Here is a 20,745-nt window from a genome sequence, read left to right as displayed (position 1 = left end):
TCAAAAGTCTATCTTCGAGGGGTGAGAGGCGGGGCGGGGGGGGGAGCAATTACTAGTTCGAATAGCTTAATGTTAAAATAATATTAAGAGTAACCACGTTACTGGATCGCCTCGAACAAAGAGCTCGCGGCTTTAGTCGTGGCGGTCGCCAATCGCGTTTCGTTACTCTTGCATTTCAATTACTTTAAAAAAAAAAAAAAAAAAAAAAGAAGGAAGCGGTCCGTTGCGTCGCGGCTGACTGGAGGAAAAGGGAGGCTGATTCGATTAAATGAAAATGAAGGTCTCGATAACACGATCGGCCGATAATAACGTTGTTCGCGGGAATTTCAGGATCGAGCGCGACGAGGTGTCTTCCCCCCCTCGACGTTCCCGTTTTGATTCCTGCACGCCCGTCGACGCGAATCCTGACGATGATCGCTCGATGGACCCGGGCAAGGGCTTTACTCGTGCTTCGAGTCGAGTCGGTTCTCCAGATAGCTCAGAGAGTTCCTGTGCTCGACGTCGACGTCGTCGAGGACGTTGCACAGACGCAGCAACCTCGCCTCGTAGGGGCGGAGATACTTCAGCTCGTCGTTCAGCATCAGGTCGGAGCACATCGCCGTCAGGTCGATCTCCAGGGGGTACATCTGCGTGTTCCTGCCGTATCTGTCGAGAAAATCGATAATAGAAACGGCGAGGAGATTTAGGGTTGAAAACGCAAGGACAATTCGTTTCTCTTTCAATTAAATTGGGGCGGTACGCGATGCTACGTGAAATTGAACCGAATTTAGGCTACATTAGGTGGAAAATAAAGGCGAGATATCCGTGAAACCAGACCGTGGATGTTCATGCAAATTCGATATGTCTTCTCAGCAGCGAACTCGTGAGCACTAACGATGCTTGCCTGATGAAGTTCAGGTCGTTCCTTCCCCGCTTCAACTCCCTATTGGCAGCCTTGTAGCCGGATCGACCGAACCTGATGACCACGTCCGGAGACTTCCATCGCGGATACCTGCTGACCTTGGATCCGTCGTCGGCCTCGCCGTCTAGGAGCTTCTCGGCGTTCACTTCGGAATCGCCACGGCCGAATCTGATGAAAGACGACGAGCCAACGTTGCTTCGCCGTTCCTTGGAGTCGGCGTCGTCGGAACGACCGCTGTTCCCGTGCCTCTTCAGCACGTACTCGAAGTCGCTGGGCGCGTCCTTGAAGATCCTCAGGTTCCCGTCGGCTCTCAGGGGCGTTAGCATGGAGGAAGACACCAGGAACCAGTTGCAGAGGAAGGGCAGCACGTAGAGCGACGATAACGCACTCTTCGACAAGGAAATTTGGTGGTTCAACGATTGATACTCGCTTCGTCAATTATTAATAAGCTTCCTCGATTAACCTCTTGGCATACAATTTTATTTCAAATCACTAGTGTCGTAATCGGATTTATTATTATACAGGGTGTCCCAAAAGTCGGGGAGGAGCCGGAAATGGGGGGTAGCTGAGACGATTCTGAACGACAATTTCCTTTGCAAAAATGTCGGATGGAGCTTCGTTAAGGAGATATTAAAAGAAAAACCCGACCAATCAGAGCGCGCGTAGACCGTTGGGAGCGGTCGCTACTTATATACTTGATATACTTGATATTGTGGGAATCTAAACGAAGAATAAGGCACGGAGATTCGAATCCACGATCCTCGGATCCACAGTCGATCGCTTTATCTACACGACCAATCCTGTACCCTACGTTTCCTGTTCTCATTTCGTTCCTTATTTCGAGTGCGGGAGTCGCGAGTACTATAATACAATACCTGCTACTAAAACGCCTATTTTTATGACGTTCGTAACGTTTGTTAACGTGACAAATCTACGAGGAATAAGAATTGAAATTGCAACGAAAGGAAAAGCTTTGTAAACTCGAAGGTTGCATCAGCGTAGGAATCCCGAGTGTAAATAAAGCAATAAATGCAGCTAATCCTGCATTCTAAGATTCGTGTTCTTGTTGACTCCTTATTCGTGTCCTTGAGAATTTGAAAGATTCCGCGGTTTCCTCGAGATTATTCGATACCCGTCGCGATAACGCTGTAAATAATATCGGTGTGTTATTAACTGCCTTAAGAGGACGTTTAGCAACGGCCCTGTACAACGAGCAAGATTAATATGTTGCGTTACGTTACTTTAATTAACCCCGTACGCGCGCACCCTTCGTAACGGTCGTGTCGTCTACGAACCAGTTTCTACTAAAAAGTAGATTTATGACCCAAAAGAAAAAGGATATTAACGGAATAAGAATTGCGTCGATGGATGGAGGCTTGTTATCGTTTTTTTTTACTTCGAATCTTTAGAAGCGATTCGTATTGGGATATCGCAGAAAATTGCCCCGTTCTGTAACTTCGATGACACTGATGACCAGGATGCGGATTTCATGCATTTGTTATATTAATTAAGAGCACATAATTAGATAAATATATTATCGTAATTAGATAAATACATATAAAATAAATTTTATTTAAAAAATCAAATTATGGAAGAACGCAATACGGACAGGAAGGAAGGATTAAATTAATTTGCCCTGCCTTAAATTAATTTGCCATGCCGTTGTAATGTTACGCGTAGATCACGATTAGGAAAAGGACTGGGGAAAAAAGGACGGTAAGAGAGGGCGATCTGTAGAAACCCCTGTCGTACGTAATGATTCGTTGAACTTGGAAAGAAAATAGATTTACCACCTCGTATTCTCTCACGTTTGTTCCATACACGATATATCTGGATATATCGCGGACAATAGAAAATAATGATGCACAATCTTCTTTGACTAAATAAAATCAAAATTCCAGGTAAAGTTAGGCTTTGGAAGCTGTTAATAAAAATATCATTGTTCAGATTTCCATCTTTGAACTTCTGATAAGACCTTTGGGAACATTGATTTCTATCGAATGTTGTGAAATTGCTCCGTGTTAAAATCTCGCGTCCTATTATCGCACACCAGTTTTATAAATATCGATCGAAATACTCGATAGAAAATGATACTCAAAAATTAATTTCGCTGTACACCGAGTCACACTCCCCATCCACCCCCAATTCAAAGATCTATATTTGAAATTTAAGCATCTCTATGTATCTATTATTTTATATTAAAATTATTCAAGGATCCTCGAGAGCAAAAATAATCCTCAGAAATTCGTTTCGCCATTCCTTAAGTCACACTCCCTATCCACCCCCAATTCAAAGATCTAAATTTGAAATTTGACCATCTCTATGTATCTATTATTTTATATTAAAATTATTCAAGGATCCTCGAGAGCAAGAGTAAACCTGAAAAATTCGTTTCGCCATCCCTTAAGTTCATCCACTCCAATCAAAGATCCTCGAGACTCGAACCCAACTAACTCCAAAAACTCGGTACTAACGTAAACCACTAACGTAAACACCAAATAAAATCCAGATCTTCAAACAGAACGATACCGTACGAAAACCACCTAAAACAATGACTGATCGTCCTACGTACCCTGAACCGCGACTGACAGCGAGTTATACAAAAAGAACCAAACGCCCCTGAAAACAAACAACGTTCACCAGAGAAGGAGACGTCGTACGTCGAAGAACCACTCACCATGTCGTAAGTATCGAGGGGGATGTGCGGACTGATACTTCCGATTCCTCGACTTCGAACTGGTGAAGAAACTCGTGAGAAAATACGAAGATCCCGCGCGGTACGAGACGTCGCGACGTCGGCGACGTTTGCGGCCTGTTGGTGGTGGAACAAGTGTCCCTGGGTTAGAGATGACACCCTTTATATAGAGACACCCTCGACGCCCACCCCCTTGCCTCTCTGCTACAGCACAGAGCAGGACGAGATGGCCACCTGAGTTATGATTGGCCGAGCTTACAACACGATACCTCTACATTATTTTGATTCAATTACACCGACCTACGTAATCCCCCCTCCCTTTATTATTTATGACGCCTGGGCGAATAATAATCATCGTCACGAATCAGCGCCCGGGCGCCTCACCGTGATCTCTTGGTAAGCGATCTTAGGGATCGCGATGGATCCTCGACGAGGGTGATTATTAAGCGACAGTTTACGTCGACGCATCCTCGCTCGAGGAATCGCGACAGCTTCCAACAATGCAATGGGGTACGAGGACAACTGTGGTACCATATATCGTTTGCAGTTGATTGTATTGTTTTGTTTTGTTTTTTTTTTTTTTAGACTCAAAAATTAATTCCACCGTGCACCGAGTTGCACTCCCCAATCCAACCCAATTTAAAGATCTGTATTTGAAATTTCAACGTCTCTATGTATCTATTATTTTACATTAAAATTATTCAAGGATCCTCGAGTAAGCCTGTAAAATTCGTTTCGCTATCCCTTAAGTCCCCATCCACCCCAATTCAAAGATCCTCAAGACCTCGCTCGGACAAAGTAGGATTCTGAAAATTCAGACAAGTACGTTTACCTTTACGAATACCTAATAAAATATCATTTTACGCTGTAACAAGCATCGAAGACAATTTTATTTTTATCCCGCGCATGATGCATTCCGTACGTGTCGTGCAATAGCAATTTTTAGTAAGCGTAGTAGACCTCTTTTTTTAAATCGTTACCTTTGCCGATACACGAACCTATCGTTCACCAATGCTGTGAGTGCTTTTAAATACTGCTTATTGGAGATAATAACGTGTAATAAGTAGACTCGAGAAACTCTCACACCACAATTAGTCATTAACGCGACAGCTCGCGAATTCACTGATCGACGCGTAACCATTGCGGTAAACAAAATCGACAGAATTATTGTTCGCGTGAAACGGGTTGTCTCAAAATAATTGCAACGATAAGAGAAGAATAATGCGTTTCTGATAGAGCCTTCGTTCAGCTACGCATCTAAGAGTTATCGATTTATTCGAAGACCGATCGCAAATTTTCTAATCGTACAACGGTCACCGAATATTGTTCAGCGAGTAGTTGAAGCGTTCGAGCGAGTCGTTATCGCCAAAGAAAATTAACGCGTAGAACATCGAATTCGTTTCCCGTACTGACGTCAGATCCAGAACACTGACATCGTCGAATCGATGTTAGAAATATTAATAACGTCAGTACTATCCTCTAAATTCGACTTTCCTAGTTAAGATCGAGTCACGTTGGACGCTATGCATTTTTTCGTTGAGATCGAGTCCTGAATTGGGGACGAAGTCTCGAGTTAGTTAAACCTGACGCAACAGGTTTGTTTTCCAGGGGTGAATCTGGGTCGCTCCGTTTCCCATCGCTGGAAAAAAGGGACCCAACATTTTATCCGAATAATAAACGCCTCGTGTCGCGAACCTTTCATTTGACTTCTTTAATAGAATCCGGTGTAGTCGTCTCTCACCCCGCGTTTGCATGCTAATGCGGAATGAAGAGGGCCAGGAAACGTGACGAAAAAAACGCTCAGATGGCTATGCTAAAATTAAATGCGTGGAATGTAACGATGAATTTTTCCAGCGTCACATAACACTACAGACATGGCGTATTGAAATAACCGCCGTACTCGTTGCATAACTCGAGCACAATGAGGTTCTTTCCTCGCTCTAGCTCAAAAGAGTCCGTCGTATAAAGGAGGGTGTTATCGATGGAGGTGATAACAATATAACGAACACGTAAAAGCAGCGGGCGTGACGGACGGTAGAGTTCAGATAGAAAGAAATCAACGTTAAAACATTCGTTCATCTCTCGCGATTAATAACTTTTTAAATTGTATTCGAGAACTTTGAATCATTTAAACGCTACTCGAGGTGACCGTGCTTCTTCTGCGGCATGTTGGCTGACTTTTATTCGTCCTGTCACCGCTGTCGGCTATCCCACGTAGGTGTGCAGCGCATAGAAGTAGAACAATATAGTATACTTTATCTTGAAAAATGTTTGGTTTCCCAGAGTCGCCTACCAACCATTGTGCATGCTTTGTGTACGGGGGAGCTCGACTGACATCCCTGAAAGACTATAATCCGTTGCTAAGCCGATGAACCGGCGGAGGGTGTCTCGAACACTCTCTACAATTGCAGACATTCGAACCCATCATCAACACATCTTAACGTCTTAAAAATTGCATCGAGTAGAGTCGGTATAAAAACAAAGGTAATAGTTACAAACCGTTCGATTAGTTTTAATCAGCACTCTCAGCATCCTCTTACAAATTACGAGTGATCCTGTAAAAAACAAGGAGCGAAATAAATAAACAACCAGCGGGCCATATATGCAAAAGAGAACTGTATTTAGGTTTTTTTTAGGAATTGTAATGTCCACAATAGGCGCTCCTCTCCCAAGTAACAAAACATATGATACAGATCAAAGTAAATCTCACTTTTAATATCAAAATATTCAGGTGCGTTAAGATTTCACGAGTAAACTATCTATGTACATGGAATGTCGCTATTTTACTGACTGTGGTAAGAGAGAAATGCAGGAATTTTCTTGGTATTAGTTCGGGTCCTCTTTCGTTTTAATTCCATAATACGAACGAAATATGCGAGTTCGTTCACAGGAGCATAGATACTTCTGACCATTCTTCTTTAGGCGATACAAAGAAAGTGTACGAGAATAACGATACAAGCTAGATACGGAAAATCTACACGTACGACCTACCAACGTTTAATCTAATAATTTACGCGTGTGGGATTCGTAGATTTGTACTTATCGCGTCGAAAATAACACTTTATTCCTTTAAACTCTCGTAATTTGTTTATGAAATTTTTCTGTTCGCATTTGTCGAGAGTACCGTCCAAATAGTGTTTAAGTACTATTACTATAGTAGATTAAAAATAAATTTAAAAAAAAAGAGCCTCGTTAAGAAGAAAACAAAAATGTCCCACGCTCCTGTATGTATTTCCTCTCCTCCTATTTTACACAATTAAATGACGTTCGCGAAGTTCTGTAGAATCCTCTTCTTTCAATGACGACAAGAATGTTTTTAACGTAAGCTAACTCTTCTTACAGACATCCATTTAAAATCGGATCGTAAACGTCACTTGTGTCGCGCATGCTGCGATTTTCTCCTTTATTATTTCACTAACACGATAACCACTTATAAAATAGTATCTGTAAATTGTTTTAAATTCAGTCTTTGTAAGTCTTCTTACAATCTCTTGTTTTGTTTGCTTTCTTTTTGTTTCGTTTGAAATATAAGAACTTTACACAAATAAAAACAACAGTTATTTTCCATGTCGTTGTTCGTATTTAGAATACTGTTCCAGCAGGTGCGTGAAATCCTTCGCCGACAGAGTGACATAGAGAGGCAATGTGCTGAAAACAGAAAGAATATCGATTTTAAATGCTTAACGTTGGTGTCATCGAATCCTAAACAATTTCTGTTATACAGAGTAATATATAAGTACTCAAATAACGTACAAAAATTCCGTTACTCGAGTTTGCCACGGCATAACACCGTACGTAGAAAAAACGTGGCCGTATATTAACCCCATATCAGGGTCAGGAACCCCCAATGAATTTAATTTTTCATTCAGTAACTCAGTATCTATCTCTTCTGACTTAATCGTCCCTGTAACGACAGCTTCAGCTAACTTCTTCGTTAACGATACAATTTCTTCTTTCCCGTTCGAAGTGGATAACAACGAGATCCGCGTTTTCGGCTTGGATCCTGAAAATTATGAATAATAGTCAGTGGATGTAAGGTATACTTGTATTTTAATACTAAAAAATATTATTGTTACAAAACAATACCGTTTACTCCATTTTGTATAACCGCACTGTTCGGTTTGCTCCAACTGATATACTCCAAAACATCGGGCCTTCTTTTCGAAATTTCATATTTTAGAAAACTTTCGTTTCTTACTAAGAAACCTGCAATAAAAACAAAACAATAAAACATTAAGGAATATTTTAAAGTTGAGGTTAGGGTAAATGAAATACAAAAGATGTATTTCCACGCATGTTATCAGTATGAATACATATTGGACTTATTAAATGGCTATTACTTATATCAGAACAATAATCTATAAGACTCTAAAGTCAAAGTTATGTCATAAAACACTTCAAACTGTACTAATGATATCACCACTGTGCTTTGCAAAGACTATGATAAACATACACTCCTGTCAATATATTTGCTATTGAGATCACACATACATAACACACTCATCCTGTTTTACGAGCTTGAGAGTAAAGGTTGTTTCATATTCATATAAACAAATGAATTAAAACCTATGAACCAATGCCACATTATGCACAGGCTATATTCAGAATCTTCTATGAACCTAGTTAATACATTACTTGTATATGATTAAAAACATGCGCTTCTCTAAGTAAAATTACTATAAATGTAGAGGAGGACATGATTTAGAAGATGGTTCTCCAATGGAACAATAGTACAGAATACCTTAATCGTTTCAAATTTCTTCGAATAGGAATTTGTTGAAATTATGACTCAAACCGGCAATCCTTGAACCTTTACTAGAAAACATACAATTCCATCATGTTCCAATAGCAAATACAGTGAACGATATGAAACATTTGTTACAATATAAAACCTGTTTAACATAGACACATTAACAACACACATTGGTCAGCATTAGATTTCATAGTATTCATAGTTGGACTCTGCGTTGTAACAGAGGTTTACAAAGGAGGAAAACAAAGAAAAATCAACGTTACCACTGATGTCACAGAAAGTGATGTACGGTATACCCAACGTGATACACCAGCCGATTATTTGCACGCAGTCTAGTATAGTGTCCTCCTTCGCGCCGAAAATAATCATTATATGTCTCGGCAGCTTTTTCGTTTTGCTCGTAACACGCACCAGCCGTTCGACTTCTGTCCTCAGATTGTCACCGTACCAAATATCGGTGCACTTGCGATGCAGGAACATACAGCAGTTATAAACCGCGGTAAATATATCGCAGAAAAAATGCATGAGTATCAGTAACGTGCGATATACCGTAAACATAGTGTCTTCCTACGACCGTGGTCGATCTATGTAACATAATCACACGTAGATTACAAGAAAAACGAACTTTACAGAACTACCCGGGGTAATGTCACGAAGAAGCTTATATACCTAACCGCTGACCGCTGACTCGTCTAGCAGACGGTCACCTCACGTGCACCTGCCTACGTTGAGTATGGTGTGGTGTGAATGACGTACGCACGCACGCACTCTTTCGTTCACCAGGAACACTAAACTCCATATTAACGCCATATCAACTGCTTTATCTTTCGTTATAGGCAAAGTTATGGAAACGACAACGGGAACATTTTAAAGTATATACAATTATCGAAATTACCCACTCCAAGAAAAAATATTTTGTCCGTCCCTTTATATAGCGTTCAATAATTTGTTTACTATTTCTTGTATACATAATGGTAAATATCTATTCTTGTGTCTTTTTTATGTAATAAAATGCGTCAATACGCGTTTTCAAATTAAAAGTATGATTACTTTAAATAAGTTCAATCTACAGTATACGAAGTTTCAACCAAATCGGTAACCCGAAGGTCTTGAGTTCTCCTTGAGTTAGAAATAATTAAAATTAGCCTCGAGAACGTCGTGAGAGAAGAACATCCCTTTATCGTAATATCGCGAAGACACTGTGTTTGTTATTCCTTGTTTCCTCGTGCTATTTCGATTTTATACCATTTGTTTTTATATCGTTAAAAATTACCTTGTACAAATAAATTGCTTTACACGTACACATACGTCGTGCGACCATGATATCGAACATGCATATCAGTTTACTCAAAACGACGTTTTTTACGCTTATCTAAACAGTAGGAAAAACAGGCCGTAATTGCATTGTGTACGAACCTGTTCAATATTGGCCTAACATCTATACCTTGTACATATTATAAACTGATATTCTTACTATGTTAATCTTTTTTCTGTTAACATATAATTGTACTTTTTAAGAGTCGATTTTTTTATATTATGAAACATAAGAAATGGTAACAACTATCCACCCTAAAGTAACATGTCTCACAATGTAGCTATTATATTATATTATGTATGTTCCATGTTTTCATACAGAAGCTGAAAACTGCTTTTTTTTATTATTTATTACTCATTTCTTCAGGTAATCAACATTTTCTTTTCTTGGTACCCTTACTTTAATAAGCCGGCACTGCCTTGGCACTGTTGCTTTATGTAAAAAGTCAGACAGTTAAGCGATAAAAGGTTATTAGGTAAACTGGAACACTTGCGAAGTAGATAAATAATAACAATGGCTATCTAAAACATAGGCATATATAAATAAGATAAAATATTCAATGTCACCACAATCTATGACTAACAGGAAATCAATTGCTACAAATGTCTTTACAGGTAACAATTTGTTGACCATAGGTATTTCTAGCAAAGTTTAACTGGAATTATCCATGCATTTAAAATCTAAAGTATACAAATTTTATACTTTTAATGAATTACTTTGCTAGTCGTATTACAAACATTAAAGTTAACTAATCTTTATTTAGCTTTTATGAGCACTCTCCTACCAATAATATTTATGTACTTTACAAGCATAGCATAAGGCATTATGCTACATTACGATATTATTACTTATATTTAACTATACTTTGAAGTCTATAGCAGGATATTGTAAAGGATAAACAATTATTTATTAAATACATATTTTATGTATGTACTGCGCTGTCGTAATTTAATTACTTTAATAAAGTTATTACTTTAATAAAGGTACAGCCAATGTTATCAATTGAAAATAACAAATATAATTGGGTTATGTGTTAAAATATTGCAGTCGTTTTGTTTAATAAATATCGTCTACCCACGTCTACCGCTCATGAGCAGTTTTTAGTAACACTACTAGTAGCGCCATTGGTGGCAGAACACCCAGGCTTTTAGTGAAAATAGTTCCCACTATTTCTGCTAGATGGCGCCATCGACACCTTCTGATCAATTATTTTTTTTCATAAATGTATAATTAATGCGATCTTTTACATTATAATGCTACAATACATTAATAAACATGTCAAATTTATCATCTGTATGAATAGTTATTTAAGTTAATAATAATTATAAACACTTTGACTAGCGACGCCATCTAGCGGCGACAGTGGGAAGTATTTTCATTACAGATTTCAACATTTTGCCACCGATGGCGCCACTGGTACTAAAATCCCTAGACACTTAATGACGTCTTTTTATTTTAAATTGCCATGTGTTTTTTTTACACAATTTGCCTTTAAAATAAATATATCCATGTATGAGAATGATGTTCAAAGCCTTTTGAAGAAATAAAATTAAAACATTTGAATTCGCCAATCAGAGTGCAGATCAATCTACATATTCCTACAACACGCTCTCCAACTGGTTATCCAAGATTTTGGTGTTAGCGATTCTTCGCCAACAAAGTACCTTGGTTCACTTCGTTACGAGAAACACGTCGTTCGGAAAACGACGAAAAAAAGATTTGACTTTGTCTTGCTTTGTCTCATTGATTGTCGGCCATGTCGAACGAAAGAAAGCAATTTTTGAAAGGCGAAGTGATAAGGCTGTCGATCGATGGGAAAAAGACCGCTGAGATAGCGACAGAACTGAAAATATCAGAAAGAACAGTCAGGCATTACGTAAAAAGATACCGAGAAATGGGTGAGGAAGGTCTGGCGGATCGTCGTCGTTACAATGGGCCGCAACGCAAGACGTCGGAGGAACAAGATGTTGCTATTGTCCAAGAAATTGTTAACAATCCCTTTGAGAGTGCAGCTAGCGTGTCCCATAAACTTCATTTGCCGGTATGCGCTAATACTGTGCGAAGGCGGTTAAGGGAGGCCGGTTTTCATTGTCATCGGCTCACACGTAAAGTACTGTTGTCGCAAGCTCAGTGCGAAGACCGCACCGCGTTTGCGTTGCAGCAGTTAACTGTTCCGCAGTCTGATTGGGATGTAACAATTTTCACGGATGAAAAAACATTTTCTTCGACAGATAGTACTGCAGCCCATGTATGGCGACCAGACGAAGTCAGCAGGTACGATTCCAAACACGTCGTTCCATGCAGAGACAGCGGGCACGTTACGTGTGCGATGTGGGGATGGATAAGCGTGCATGGTCCAGGTGAACTAGTTGAAGTATCGCCATGCATGAACTCTTCCGAATATATCGATATTTTAGAGGACGTTCTCGTGCCCAGCGTTCGTGCGATATACCCCGAAGACGAAGTACCAGTATTTAGATTAGTCCAGGGCAACAATGCGGTATACACCTCTCCATTAGTACAAGAATGGTTTACTGAACATCCTGACATTAATGTCGTACAATGGCCAGCTATGTCGCCAGATTTAAATCTAATCGATAACGTATGGGCGCACATGTTCAATTCTTGGGGTTCCGCCGACGTGGCAACGACGAGGGAATGTTTAGTAAACCAAGCTATGTGCGCATGGGAAGACTTAAGGAATGAACCTGAGTTCTTCGCTCATCTATACGAATCTGTTCAAAGTCGTTTTCATCAAGTTATCGATCGAAATGGTCAGTGGACAGATTTTTGAATGTACACTTTTACATAATTCCTTGCTGTTATTCTGAAACATTTTGAATTACGTTCTGGCTAACCAGTTGCCCTATATGCTTCTTCTACATACCAACAGGTATAGATTTCTAATTACAAATATTTAAATAAAACTAACATTTGATAGATCTAATATTGTACATTAATTTTTCAGATAGTAAGCGTTCAAAGTGCCTTATAACGCATACGATGTAGTAAACGATATTCTTTGAAGTTGAATTCGAAATTGAATTCGACATAGACGACAATTACAAACGGCCTTTGTCAAGGCCATCAACACTTTTACGTAGAAACAATTCTGAACATTTTTAAAAACAACATTCATTTGTTATATTGATAGACTTGTTTTAAACTTGAAAATAATGTACCGTGATATTGGTTCGCAATATTATATGCGCGTGCGCGTGCATATGAGTTGAGTACTAGAAACGATATTATTTCAAATTTAACTCTTTATGTTTATGTATATAATAGCTATGTTTTGCATTATAATGAGCCTTACAAAGAGAAAAATCACTGATGGTCTGTATGGTTAAATCCATTTTAACATCAAAGCAAAGGGTATTCCATAATTTTTTATACTATACCATGAGTACAAAGTAAATATTTCATCAAATAAAAAGTTAAATGCTAAAATGAAATTTCGTGTTTACATTAAACACAAAGTATTTATCTCATTTGTCATGCAAACGTAAACTCATTTTTTATCAGTTTCAATATCGGTTAAAAATTAAAATTTTATTACGTCCATTTGTACATAAAAATGCATTTAGGAGGCGTATCTTTATAGTATGTACCTTTATTGTGTAGTTAACAAACACATTAATTTATCATAAAGCTTCACAAACTATATCCTCGTGTCCTAAACGTAACAAACAATACTAATATTATTTCTTATAAAGCAGATTCTTTATAATTCACGATTTTGATGAATTTTCTTATGTTTGCTAGTGAACCAGTGATACGAAATTATTGCGCTTGGACGTTTGCAATATTATACTTATATTTAGGTAGTCGGTGAATCGTGAACATGAAGTGAGAAAACCGCGCAAATTATACTAACATATAAATAACCTAAGTAATAGTTAAAATTGATAACTATCGTGTTGTATAAGCAAGAATTCGGATGCTTCGTTATATTACCCAAGATTTTACGATCACGCATTCACATCGATTAAAATTATTAAAATAATAATACAAAATTCATCGAGACGATTGTAATGCGCGAAAAATTTGTAATAATTCTACGTGCCATAGGAAATTATATACATAGTCCAATAGCAAAACTTACTTTCGCTTTAAACATTTACTGTCCACTCCACAGTAGACGATGTACCGAAGTAGAAATTGATTATAACAATACTTGCATGGAGCAACAAATACACTACAGTGTACACATTATTATACGTCTTACTCACGGAATACAAGTAAATCATATTCTAGTTATATATATATATAATTATATATATATATATATATTTATATACGATATATTGTGTTTAGTGAAAGATCTAAGTAAAAATGATCGTGCTGGGGGGGGGGGGGCATTATAAAAATGCGTTTGGTGTATCACTTACATTTACACTTATAAGAAAGCTGTAGGTACATACGATTAGTTCGAAAATAATGGTAACCAAAACTATAATAATGTTTTCCCTTTTCTTTACTAGGTACAATGTATACTTGGAGTTGGAACGATACATTCGCAAACCTAAAGCCATTTCTTATACACATTGTACGATTCAGAAGGTGGACTGAGAAACTCATTCTTGGCTGAAACTCTCTCACTTATAAAAGACGTAGCCGTATAGAACGAAAGTATCGTTTAAAATCTCAGGTCGTTCGAACTAATAATAATTAACTGTTTTCAGTTCGGTATTACGATCTATTTACTGACATGATGACCGATAATATATATCTCTCTATCGTACGCATGAAGAAGATTCAATTAGATTCACGAATAATTCTTTACACTAACTAGTTGGCGGAGGTGGTGGTGGTGGTTGTGCCAATAGCGTGGGTAAAGTATTGAGATCGATGCCAGGCGGAGCTGGCGTTTGTTGTTGAGGAGGAGGTGGAACAGGTGCTGTTGGCGGCCATCCACCCATTTGTTGTGGCTGCCATCCTGGAAATCCTGGCGGTGGAGCTGTTCCAGGCGGAGGTGGACGCATTGGTCCTTGTTGTCCCTGTTGCCACGGCGGAATGCCCATTCCCGGTGGTGGAATTTGCGTTGGTGGCATTTGTCCAGGTGGAGGTGGTTGGTTATTTCCAGCCATCCAGGGCATTAACGGTGGAATATTCGGTTGGGATGTGGAGCCAGGCGGTGGTGGAGGTGGTTGCATCACGCCAGGTGGAGGAGGCATGCTAACTGGAGGTTGCCACTGCATATTCATACCGTTCATGTTGTTCACTTCTCCTTGACTCCATGGTGGCGGAGCCATTCCCGGTGGTGGCATCATTGGGCCGCCTTGCATCATTTGAGGCGGCGGATGTGCTGGCGCTGCCATTAAAGCACGAGGTGCTTGTTGCCTACAAGGGAAATATGTATAGACCACCACGTATACTGACTTTTTTTTAAACATGCGAAACAATGAAATTTACCTATCGAAAAGACCAGGATAATTAGGATTCGGATTGGGTTGACGTGGTTGGCCGCTTTTAGACCTATCAGGCGGTGGGCCTTCGCCCAATTCTGCCATAAGTGACATGTATTCTTCATCTATTTTAGCTTTATCGCCGCCTGGTCCCATTCCTCCCATTCCTGCTGCAGCCGGTCCACCTTGTCCAGGTCTCTTAGATCGACAATCACGTGCAATGTGACCTGCTCCTCCGCAACTCGAACACACTATGTTATTCGTTACGTTTGGTTTGTCTGGACACTGTATTGGATAAAAAAAATAAAATTAATGTCTTATACTTATTCAATCGTTCTTCAAGTTTAGAAATTGATATACTAACCAGCCACGATTTGTGATCTGATGCGCCACAATTGGTGCAACGTGGTCCATCATTTTCGCGCAATGTTCCATTCAATAAAGCCAATTCTCTAAGTTGATTACGTCGTAAATCATTTTGTCCTTCGGGTACTTCGACTCCTTGTCGTATAATTTCATGAATCTGTATTGACGAATTATTTTAATAATAATACTTCTGTTACACGCGTTTAATCGTAATAAATAACGCAACGTACTCTTTCAACAGCTTTTTTTACAGCGTCCAAATTGTTAGCTGTAATATATGCGTGAAGAGGTTCATCTTCACCAGGCAAAGGTTGTCCATCTTTCCTACCAACTTTTCCTTCTTTTACAGAACCCTTACCACGGATTATGATCTTTGCTCCAGTTTCCTTCTCCATTGCTGTAATATTGTAAGACAATAATAAATACGATATTTATATATAAACAATATTTGATTCAACACGCTAGGTAAGTTTACTTACATTTTAATGTATTACCGCGTGGACCAATAAGCAGACCAACAAAATTAATATCTGGATGTTCTTCTTGAGGAATCATTACTTTATCATGTACCCGTATTATTGGGGGCCTGAAAATAACAAATTTACAAAATGTGTTATACGTGATATACATATAACACATGTATCATGAATACATAAACGTGAAATTTATTTACTTGTAATCTGGTGGAGGTTTAAACTCTGGGTTAATTTTGAGAATCTTCTGGATAAGATTATGACGTTCTTCCTCCAATTTACGTCTAGTACGGTATTCTCTTGTATTCAACCGTTTACCATCGCTACTGTAAATGGGTTCTGGAGATGGGGATCTGCAAAACAAAAAGATAGGAACTCGTCAAGATACAAAGTTGGCATCAAGATGGTACTAGCATACAAGCAACCTGATCCTACTATGATTAAGTGTGATTAAGTGAGGAAAGAACTGCTGATTATTAACAGAAAAATGGAAATTGGGATAAATATTTTAATTGACTTTGCAAATTTATTAGGCTTTAGTTATTACTTTGTTTAACATATACTTTTTATAAATGGGATACGTTCTGACCATGTTGGAAAATCAATATTTCAATGTGACACATATCTATAACAAGTTTTAACTTTTGTAAAATGAATTTTTGTATCAAATTAAACGAAATTGAAATTATGTAATCTATCATATATACATATGCGTAATATTGTTTAGTTTTCATGTCTAAAGGAAGCATTTCTTGATTCTGAATATAGTTGGATAATAACAAAAATAAAGATAAAAATATTCCATTACATTTACACAGGTAAGCGAGTAACGAAACTGTTGGTTTCATCATACAATAGACTATAATCGTACATTTAAGAGGGAGTAATTTTCAAAGTTTTCCAACAGTGCCAAGGTACCGAAACAAAGAATAAAAAATTATATAGTGTTAAATGTAGTATTGCTATAAGTCTATTCAGTAGGCAACCACTGGAAGACTGCGCGTTTGTGCACGGCAGATGTATGATGTCAGCTGCTAAGATAGATCCTGTGATTATTAGGAAACAATTTTTTTGGGTTAGTTTATAATAGCTTGTATATCTTACTATGCTGTATAATACTAATGAAACACAATAATATAAAATAATGGTTCCAGCTAAAATCAGAAAAGTTAAACCTATTGGAGTAAATTAATTTATTAGAGAAATTAATGTGTATTTATTTAAGTTGAACCTGAAAGTAACGTAAGATTGATCTTTATATAGTATTATGCTTATATTAGCAATTATAATTTCATCAATTTCATTATTTTCCTGAAATCTGCTCGTTAAAGTTATAATTAAGGGTAAAAGTCTATTATAGTTACTTAACGAGAAGATATATTCCTGTAGCATTATGAAACTAAACAACAGATTAAAAGTGCCGTGCAAATCACGGCAGCCTAATTAGAAAGAGTATAAAGGTGCCCTATACATAAATTACCATTACTCTATCAAGAGTATCAGTTTAAAATATTTTACTAATACGAAATATGATAATTAAGAGGAGTTTATTAACTTGAATAAAACAATTTGCATAGGAACACCTTAAAATTTCCCTACATGTGCAAGAATATAACTATTTAAAAGATATATGGACTAGAATACCCACTGCATGTTAAACACTGCTACTATAATTGTTTTTTAATTCAGAAATCCGATTGTATAAAATATTTACAAATATATGCTGTGCTATTATTTGTGCACAAATATTATAATTTATAATACGAAATTTGAAAATAACATGCTCAATAAATTCAAACAAAAAACATGAATTTTTTTGAACATTCAATTATTAATACTAGCATGCATTTTATCTATTGCCCCAAGTGATTTATGATCATATACATTTATATTTTCTAACAAAAAGTTTCATTTGTAGCAGTGTTTAATAAAAATGAATTAGTAAAAGAAATTGATTAGGGCAAACCAATATTATCAAAATTCATCTTCTGTGCTGCATGGAGGCTTTAATCAAGCCCAATCTTTTCAAATAGACATCAGTATCCCACACTAATTGTATCAGAGCCATATCATAAGGCCCCTGTATTTATGGGCTGCTGAATGGTCAGTAGATAGGTATTGTAGATATGTAATGGTCATTTTTGGTATGTAAGTTTCTTTCAAACCTTTCCTCAGGGTTAAGTGGAATTCCAAGATCTCCAGTGCGTAGCTTCCTGCTGATTTCCTCAATTTGCAGCTGAACTGTAAACCAACGGGTTAGAGGGGGCGGAAACCCCAACAGTTAGATATTGCCAATTTGCCATAACCATATACATTCTATAATGTAAGCATGTCTCAAAAGTGTTGAGTATTCACTTATGTCTAGTATTGTGCAATTTCCCTGAGGTAAATGTTCCCATAAATGTCATACATTTATTCCTTCTTTCATAAAATACAAAAATCTATATGGTATATATCTTCTTTATTAGTTAAATCCTTTAAAGATACACAACAAATGATATTAGAAGATAAACTCTATAAATTTTGATAATCATATATTCATTATTCAGCAAAATTGGCAATCCCTATTGCCAAACTTGTTTGTTCAAAATATTCAGAAGGTCAATTACCTCTGGCAAGTATAAACTTTCAACTATATATACATACTTACATCTTTTACAGTACTATAAATTAGGTTTCAGTAAATTATATGCAGAAGCAAGATTGTTAAATTGTTTCCTGCTCATATGCGTGTATATATATTTATATAACAACATAATCATATCCAAATATTGATTAATAGAATAAAGAGAATAAACTTACAGAGGTAAGCTTTCTCCTGTTCAGGAGTGAGGTTCGTTGGGAGAACCGTAGGCATGCCCGGTATAAAAGTTTTGTCATGTTCGCTACCGCCCCACCTAGTTCTCCTCCTCTTCCTACGTTCCTCTTTCGACTCTTTTTCCTGCTTACCATCATCTACAATATTTCCAAATTAGTTGTAACACTCAAGAGAAAAGAAGAAAGATCAGGTTTCGCAAGAATTCGTGTTAGAACAAAAACACGTCAGATTTCTTATACAGTTATATTATATCTTATACAGTGAAGCTTTAGAAAGAATTAAGTGAAGAGTTTATGTACACAAGAAACTGATGAGTAAAGGCAAACGAAGTGTATTAAGCGAACGGTGCACGCGAAAATCAGGTCGAATGATACGACAACGAAACGAAATCAATGTACAACAAGGAAAATTTTAGACTTACTTTCCGCTTCCCGTTTTCTGGTACTGTTCGTCGTGGAATTAGGCGAATTGGGTAGCTGCGTTCCATTCGCAATCGCGGCGCTCACCGCGGCAGCTGCTGCAGCTGCAGCAGCAGCCGCGTTCGCAGTCGCAGCATTTTGTTGCGCGTTTTGCAAGTAACTCGGATTTAACAGCGACGTAAAGTTTCGTGACTGATTCATGGCGCAGACCGTGCCAGGAACGTCACATACGTCGAATAAATTCAGAGTTCACCAGTACGGAATCGTGTTCCCCACAAACGAGAAAAAGTTTACACACCAGAAAAATGGCGAGCTTCGACTGATGGACACCTTTGATACTTTCATGGGCGTACCGAAGACGGATGCCGTTTTCCGGCTGAAATTACTCGAGAATATTCTCGCCAGGTAGCGCTTCGATTAAATTAGAAATAGTAATTCTCTGGGTACCTAGAGGAAAATAACGATCAGTTTTCAAAGAAACGAATAAATATGATACGCGTGCCTCGATTGGAGGTAAATGTTTTTAGGCGTCACCAAAGCTGACGAAACTTGAGATAACATGAGGTTGGCAATTCGAAAGACACGCATTTTTTTAAGCGTATTTTTTTCATTAGAAACACAAATACAGGGTGTCCCAAAAATGTTGTAACACCTTGAAAGGGGTGGTTCGGGGGGTGATTTGAAACAACTTTTTCCTTAGCGAAAATGCTGTCCGAGGCTTCGTTGAGGAGATATTAACGGAAAACACTGACCAATCAGAGCGCGAGTATGCCGGTGGAGCGTAGGCTACGCGCTAGGCGGCTGCGCTCATATGCTACCGCGGTCGCTCCACCGGCATACTCGCGCTCTGATTGGTCGTGGTTTTCCGTTAATATCTCCTCAACGAAGCCTCGGACAACATTTTCGCTAAGGAAAAAGTTGTTTCAAATCACCTCTAGAACCACCCCTTTCAAGGTGTCACAACGCTCTCTGTGGATCTAGTACCAGTGGCGCCATGGGTGGGGAAATGCCCAAGTTTACGGGGAAAATTTTCGTTGGTGGCAACATCTAGCAGCAACAGTGAGAACTATTTTCACTACAAACTTGGGCTTTTTGCCACCGATGGCGTCCGTGTCTTCCACTTATGATACGCTCATTCGCCATTAGATGGTCTACGAGACAAATATGATATTCCATTTTCTCGCTACTCCTCGTTCGAACCTTTCTAAGTATATATACCCCTGGCAAAAAGTATCAGACGTACTTGCTTCGGCAGTACATATACTAAAATTGGAACGATACAGAGAAGATTAGCATGGCCCCTGCGCAAGGATGACACGCAAAATCGTGAAGCGTTCCACATTTTTTTGTCATTCAAGATACTGAATACACAGTAGTTTGTCCACACAATATGTAAATTGTTTAATAAAAGGATTTTTTATTTACTAGTTGAGAAGAAAACTATATTGACAGTCTTCGAAAAGCCTTAATTTATATTGTTTCAAATATATTTAAATAAAATAAACTTTTTGATTCATTGACCTACTATTGTCCTTATAGTTTTATCATTTATACGTAAACTGTGGATATTTATGCATTTATGGGAAATGAAAATATT

The 20,745-nt window shown here is 38.1% G+C and overlaps 3 protein-coding genes and 1 non-coding gene across 6 annotated transcripts; 1 reads left to right on the top strand and 3 right to left on the bottom strand.

Annotated features, from left to right (window-relative positions):
• Positions 1–192: 192 nt before the first annotated feature.
• Positions 193–4,457, bottom strand: LOC128888955 (FMRFamide-related peptides-like). Of its 2 annotated transcripts, none has more exons than XM_054146186.1 (3): positions 3,579–4,457; positions 875–1,290; positions 193–645 (listed from the first exon to the last, which is right to left on the bottom strand). In XM_054146186.1, exons 1-3 carry the CDS (start codon positions 3,579–3,581, stop codon positions 441–443), a joined length of 624 nt encoding a protein of 207 aa, XP_054002161.1. In that variant the 5' UTR covers positions 3,582–4,457; the 3' UTR covers positions 193–440. The 2 variants fall into 2 exon arrangements, with proteins under 2 accessions (XP_054002161.1, XP_054002162.1); XM_054146187.1 differs by having other exon boundaries at positions 884–1,290; positions 3,579–4,384.
• A 1,740-nt stretch (positions 4,458–6,197) lies between these two features.
• Positions 6,198–9,142, bottom strand: LOC128888467 (dehydrodolichyl diphosphate synthase complex subunit Nus1). 2 transcript variants are annotated; one of them, XM_054145342.1, is made up of 5 exons: positions 9,019–9,142; positions 8,613–8,933; positions 7,683–7,802; positions 7,350–7,599; positions 6,198–7,244 (listed from the first exon to the last, which is right to left on the bottom strand). In XM_054145342.1, exons 2-5 carry the CDS (start codon positions 8,905–8,907, stop codon positions 7,154–7,156), a joined length of 756 nt encoding a protein of 251 aa, XP_054001317.1. In that variant the 5' UTR covers positions 8,908–8,933; positions 9,019–9,142; the 3' UTR covers positions 6,198–7,153. The 2 variants fall into 2 exon arrangements, with proteins under 2 accessions (XP_054001317.1, XP_054001316.1); XM_054145341.1 differs by lacking the exon at positions 9,019–9,142 and having other exon boundaries at positions 8,613–9,012.
• A 4,055-nt stretch (positions 9,143–13,197) lies between these two features.
• On the bottom strand, positions 13,198–19,507 carry LOC128888459 (splicing factor 1-like). The gene is made up of 9 exons (XM_054145331.1): positions 19,151–19,507; positions 18,714–18,866; positions 18,077–18,152; positions 16,112–16,264; positions 15,918–16,024; positions 15,669–15,835; positions 15,437–15,595; positions 15,080–15,357; positions 13,198–15,007 (listed from the first exon to the last, which is right to left on the bottom strand). The coding sequence occupies exons 1-9, from the start codon at positions 19,347–19,349 to the stop codon at positions 14,452–14,454; spliced, it is 1,848 nt and encodes a 615-aa protein (XP_054001306.1). The 5' UTR covers positions 19,350–19,507; the 3' UTR covers positions 13,198–14,451.
• An 880-nt stretch (positions 19,508–20,387) lies between these two features.
• On the top strand, positions 20,388–20,494 carry LOC128889151 (U6 spliceosomal RNA). Its single transcript, XR_008460378.1, has one exon. It is a non-coding gene; the product is annotated as a U6 spliceosomal RNA (small nuclear RNA).
• The last annotated feature ends 251 nt before the right edge of the window (positions 20,495–20,745 follow it).

This window comes from Hylaeus anthracinus, unplaced genomic scaffold (genome assembly GCF_026225885.1).
Source record: "Hylaeus anthracinus isolate JK02 unplaced genomic scaffold, UHH_iyHylAnth1.0_haploid 11994, whole genome shotgun sequence".
Lineage (NCBI taxonomy): Eukaryota > Metazoa > Arthropoda > Insecta > Hymenoptera > Colletidae > Hylaeus > Hylaeus anthracinus.
Note: the sequence above shows the minus strand (reverse complement) of the source record. Positions and strands in the feature narration are given on the sequence as shown.